The 5,918-nt window shown below is 38.6% G+C and overlaps 2 protein-coding genes across 4 annotated transcripts in view; one reads left to right on the top strand and one right to left on the bottom strand.

The window, feature by feature from the left end:
• The window catches only part of LOC104960049 (cell death regulator Aven-like), a 7,867-nt gene extending 3,419 nt beyond the window's left edge, over nucleotides 1-4,448 (top strand). Inside the window, exons 2-3 of one of the 3 annotated variants that reach the window (XM_010787997.1) lie at nucleotides 1,358-1,529; nucleotides 3,690-4,448. In XM_010787997.1, coding sequence (XP_010786299.1) covers nucleotides 1,358-1,529; nucleotides 3,690-3,694 — 177 coding nt within the window. In that variant the 3' untranslated portion in view covers nucleotides 3,695-4,448. The other 2 variants (XM_010787995.1, XM_010787998.1) reach the window with 2 other exon arrangements.
• The window catches only part of LOC104960050 (muscarinic acetylcholine receptor M5), a 17,774-nt gene that overhangs the window by 6,942 nt on the left and 4,914 nt on the right, over nucleotides 1-5,918 (bottom strand). The window lies entirely within an intron of this gene.

Raw genomic sequence — 5,918 nt, 5'->3', positions numbered from 1 at the left:
GTGTGCCTTGGCCCCCCCATTCAAAGTGAATGGGCAGAAGCGTTGGAAGATTTGTTAACGCTGCTGTGTAGACGGGCCGTTAATATTTCCTTGCACTATATTTTTCAGTTTTTCTGTGTTATTGTGTTGCACTGTTGGAGAAGCCTGTGACCTAAGATTTTCATCGACATAACTACTCTGTAACTATGTTCGTATGACAAATAAAGAACCATGAACCTATTTCAGATGTTATGTTGTTAAAGATTCAATATTCAAGGCTTTATTGTCATGTGCACATTAGCTACATTGTAGTCGATATGGCAATGAACAACTTAAGTCACAGGCTCCTCCAACAGTGCAACATTAAAGGTCCCATGTCATGGCCATTTCCACTGATCATAATTCCATTGTTGAGGTCTACTAGAATAGATTTATATTGTGCAATTTTCCAAAATCACATTGGTTTCTCATACAGTATCTCTGTATACTACATGTATTCACTGAATTTCACTCTCTGCCTTTAACGGCTCGTTGTAGCTCCAATAGCTCCAGCCCCCACCCTCCCTGTGAGCACAGTGTGCTCTGATTGGTCGGGACGTTGTGAATCGCGCTAAGCTCCGTGGAGGTATGGTTTCCTTGTTTAGCGACAGCGAAACACAGCCAAACTCACCCTGAGCACACACAAAGTCACAGCCAAAGTAAAAACAATAAGTGTGGCTTGATATTGAGTAAGAAAAAGGTTGATAAACGCTGTGAGAATGGGTCTGCAGAGAGAATGTCGCCGCGATCCCAACTGTCTGTTATCAGCCTGCAGCCAGGGAGGAGAGATCAGCAGAGCTGCATGCACTGAGTGTGTGTTTGAGGAAGTCCGTGGATTGGTCCATTTGGACCAATCAGCGGGGGCTTAACGTAACGGCTCCACGGATTGGTCCATTTCGTTTCGGGTACGGTTGACATCATGCGTACCCAGAAGAATCAATGGACAGTGACGTATCTCCAACGAGGCGTTTTGGGGAGGTATTTTCTGTGTTAGAGTTTTACTCGCTACAGGGTGTACTTTGAGGGTTTGTGACTCTGCAGACCGTTTACATGCATAAAAACCTTCATAACACAGAAGGGGACGGGTAATAACCGGAAAAGCATGACATGGGACCTTTAATATATATTTAGGACATAAACAAATACAACAGATAAAATAGTGCAAGAGAAGCTTCATGTTCAAATACATTTCCCAAGATGCTACAGGGGAAAACAAGATGTACAAATATCTGTTGTCTTCCCAGGACAGTGGAAGAGCATTGTTTTCCAGCTGCTTTGCCATTATTCGAAATCCTCCCAGAAATGTGTGTAACCAACCGTGTAACTCCTTTTCTTTTAGGACCACGATGCAGGGGAATACTTTCAGGAGGAAGACAACAGTATGGAAGTTTTCTCCAGGAGGAAACTGGAGACAAACTGGGATCGCTACGAGGCGTCGGAGCGCAAGGAGCCTGATGACGAAACGCCCGCTCAGAGGGGAATAGACTACCACCTCCTGATGGAGTCAGCAGGTAAGATCTGAGGTTTGTTTAGCTTCCCACAAACTTGAAATATCACTGTACTGCTTCTCGTTTTGGTGGCTAGATGTCTGCGTGTCACATCAAAGAAATAAAACCAATTAGCTCCACTTCTGCTCCACAATCTTGTTTCATTTTTCTCAAATTCTTTTGTACCAATAGAGATCAAACCATCCTCTGATTAAAGGAAAAGTACCAAGCTTCTACTTTAAATTTGTGCACAGCTTTTCCAGAAGCATAGAAAGTGCACTTTGTATCAAATCACCCTTCTGAATCTAATGGAACTTTTCTGTCTCTGTATCCTAATTAGTTTAAAGGAAGTGTTGGACTGGGTTGTCAGACGGCTGCATAAGAAAATCCTTGTTTGTCTTTGTTTCAGCCTCAGTGGTCCGTGCTTTGGCCCCCTGGGGTCTCAACAGTCTCATCTCTGTTTCTGTTGATATTTCTTCCCCCAGAGGAGCACTAACGATGGAAGCTCAGGGCTTTCTTATTAGAGCAGAGCTGGAGGTTTCTTTATATTCAGGACAGATTCCCAGATAACAACCCCACTGTGTCGCATTTTAGCAGCTCCCTGGAGTGCAGTAATTGAGTAATATTGCCATGGCTGTTGGCTTTCTTGCATAGTACTACAGTGTATTGTTTACTGTGCTGTTGAAGTGTTTGGTTTTTATATTGTCTAGTGTTGTGTTATAGGAATTACGATGCCATTATTCAAATTACACCAACACGATGGCTTTTTATTCATTAACAAACATCAGATAGTTCTTTTTTGCAGTACCAAAATGTTATGTTTTAAACAGTTGAATATCACTGTGGAAGAAACATGTCACAGTAGAGGAACAACATACACAATTGAACTTCAAAATGAGCAGAATATTTTAATATGAACACAAATTAAATGACTGTGTAATTTGAAAGTGGTTGATTGCAGTTTTCTTCTGATATTATGAGCATTTGAGTGTTTTCAGATCTTTGTTTCGGTCTTTCCGGTTTTTGTTCAGGCTTACATTCATCAGCGTTTTATTCAGAACCAGCTGCAGCCCCCCCACTGTGTCCTGCATATAGACTGTGTATATAAAGGTGCTACACCAAACAGCGACATTTGGGGATAACACTGGAGCTTGAGCTGAAGACTTTTCTTTTTGTCGCTGCTTTTAATTGAACTATTCATATCTTAGACTGCACTGTAACTTTTATCAATGTATTTTTTCTTTTAATGTTTATTTTATTAACTTTTCTTTTTAATGACTGATTTTAAATGCCATTTTCTTAATGTCTTTCATTTTTTGTAAAGCACTTTGAATTGGCTTGTGTTGAAAAGTGCTATATAAATAAACTTGCCTTGCCTTGCCTAAGCCCAGCCAAATACAACCGTAACAATAAATGTAGCTTGAAGTGTAATTTCAGAGGCTTGGATTTATGAAAACATAATAATATTACACTGTAATTATTAACATTTCTGGCATTTAAAATGAATACATCTACAAGTTATGTATTCAAAAAAAGTTATTTTAATGTCAGCATTTAGAAAGAAGACATTTTCAAGCCAGCTTTACTGATTGGTGTGAAACGTTAAATCGGCTACATTTTGAATATTGTTACATTACCTGTTCCACACCGCATTTTACTGACTGTCCTTTACTTATTTATTTTTAAACCTTTTATGCTCTTAACCTTTTATTTTTATTTTTTATATTGCCATCCAATATTCTCCTTTAGATATCTTTTTACTTATATAAATCAAATGTATTATTATTATGTTACATGTTAGACGCTCAATACTGTGGGCAATCCCCACAGGAGCAATTTGGGGTGAAGTGTCTCAGAGACACAACGACATGCTGACTGCAGTGGGGTTTGAACCTGTGACCCCCTGATCCCAACACCAACGCACTATTCCACTGCGCCACACGCCCGTTTAATTAAACCTGCTTTTAAACTGTTGGAGTTTTAGCTTTAATGTCCAGGAGTTGACTCTGATAATAATGCAGGACTTGCTCCTGTTTTGGCAGGAAGTTTCGAGACCAGTTTTCACTCGGCATGAGTGTTTAACAGCCGACTGTTTTTAGAGCATTGTTGTTTTTTTTCTCACGCCATTAGAGAGAGTTGGAGTGTTTTTTTAACGCCCTGTCTCTCTCTCCCCTTCTCTTTTAGCGTAAATGCCAAAGGGGCTCCTGTGAGTTGTTTGACTCGTATCTCTCGTCTCTGTGTTTTGCCCACATTATCAGATTAGTCATGCCGTACAGCAAGAGGCTGCCGCTCTCTAGAGGATACTTAATTGTACGTGGGAGGCGATGCTTTCAATAGTCGTTTTCCTGGATAATTAAAGTAGCCCTGAAATCAGGAATCTGCCACAGAAACCTGCCTCTTGAGTTACGGAAGAATACTTCTTAATGTGGAGCTCTACCATCACTCATTGTCTCCAAGGTGTTGAAGTGTTGCAGCTTTCTGGTAGTGTTGTTGGAAAGTATGTGCAGATTTGATGTATTCTAAGACATAAATGGCTTTGAGTTTGAGCAGTGTTTGTTAACCTTTGTAACGTATCTTGAAGTTCTTAAATAACTCAAAATCCCAGAGCAGAAGTGACGGAGGCATAGATGTTAGTGAGATTATGAGCGGAATTTGAAATATTTTGATCAATGTTTTAATGCTACTTAGCAGCCTGTCACACTGTCTGATGATGTTTCCGTCCACTGCTCACTGTCAGAGCTGAGCACATATGAGCAACCTAAAACTAAACTCTAAATATATATCTGTGTGGGAGGGGTTGTTTTGTTCTACCTGGCTTTAAAAGGCAGAGAGCATTGAAGTTTAGATAAAGAGACCATGTTTTTTTTGGAGGATCTTAAGAGCTCAAACAAGTAACTTTCTACTTTAAAATGACTGCAATATTGATAATTGCTTACAATTGAGTTGTAACACAAAAGTATTAAACTGATCACGTGTTCTTCTCAGAAGCTTATATTACATACTTTTTCTTTGTTTTCCATTATGCTAAACTGAATTACTGTGATTTAAGTAAAGCAATTAATCACATTTGTCAAGTTGTCCTTTGGTAAATTTAACACATTTATGGTTTTCTTTTGTTCTATTGACCAAACGATTATTACAGAACATTGGCTTATTGATTGAAAATGAAAAATCTTAATTGGTCTCCACCCTAATGATATTTTCCTCCACCTCCTGTTCTAAATGAAAAGTGTAATCAATAATCAATGAAACACACATTTGCTTAATCTAATACACACAGGTTTACATTACAGAATCAGTGCATTGACTTTAGGACTCTGGGATAAACTTGGAAAGTCTTGCTTTAATTAATGAGGCGAAAGTTATTCCTTCACAGATTTTCACTCGGTAGTGGATTCACTTTTTAGTTTAATGAGACATGACTTCACTATTTACGCTATTTTTGTCAGACTTGGCAGATTTTCTGTCTGTACTTAATTCTGAACGGACAATTAAACACATCACTATCATTAATTCCTCTGCCTGCCCAGTAGAGTGGAAACACACAAGTCATCACCTTTTAAACACAAGCTGAGTCCACGACCCTCCAATCTGCTGCCCAACTCTCATCATTCCAGCTATTAAGAATGAAAGCAAAGTGGAAAGTTAATAATAAAAATCACCTTATAATCAGTAAAACACCTTCAAGTTCCCTTTTGACTTGAGCAGAAGGAGAGAGGCAGTGCTTGACTTAATAAAAAGGCTCAACACTAGACAGGTTTCTGAGGCTTTACATACCAAAGTATGATAGAAAACTCAGCGCTTCTTAGAGCTTGTCTGTGTGACTGAGGAAAAGAAGTGAAAAAACAACTAAAACAAAATCATGATTTCATGTTCACTACTTTTATTGGAATGATTTGGTCAAAAAGGTGACTCTTATACCAGATATTGTTGTATATGTAATTTAATATTGTATAGCCTTAAGACACATTTGGTTCTCTTTAAGGTGCTCAGATGAAGGGAAACATTTGGGCATCTGCTAGGCCAATTTCCCCAGCTGCAAAACAAAAACTTAAAGTGCACTTAGGCAATAGCATAGGTCTCAGATGTATACAAATTAGGGCTGTCAGTCGATTAAAATATTTAATTGCGATTAATCGCATGAAGTCCATAGTTAATCGCGATTAATCGCAAATTAATCGCACATTTTTTATCTGTTCTAAATGTACCTTCAGTGTTTCCCCTATATACAAATAGTGGCGGGGCAGCGCCGCTGCTGAAATATGAGCGCCGCTGCTAGGGGGCGCCAGCAAGGTACCAAAAAAAATAAAAATAATAATATATTTTTTTTAAACTTTTTTTTTTTTCTTAAAATAAAAATAAGTGGCGACCCTTTTTCATTTTTGATTGTTTGTTATGTGGATTTTGTAGTAT

This window comes from Notothenia coriiceps, unplaced genomic scaffold (genome assembly GCF_000735185.1).
Source record: "Notothenia coriiceps isolate Sejong01 unplaced genomic scaffold, NC01 NC01_scaffold00031495, whole genome shotgun sequence".
Lineage (NCBI taxonomy): Eukaryota > Metazoa > Chordata > Actinopteri > Perciformes > Nototheniidae > Notothenia > Notothenia coriiceps.
The sequence above is the reverse complement of the archived record's forward strand: the minus strand, read 5'-3'. Positions and strand labels throughout refer to the sequence as shown.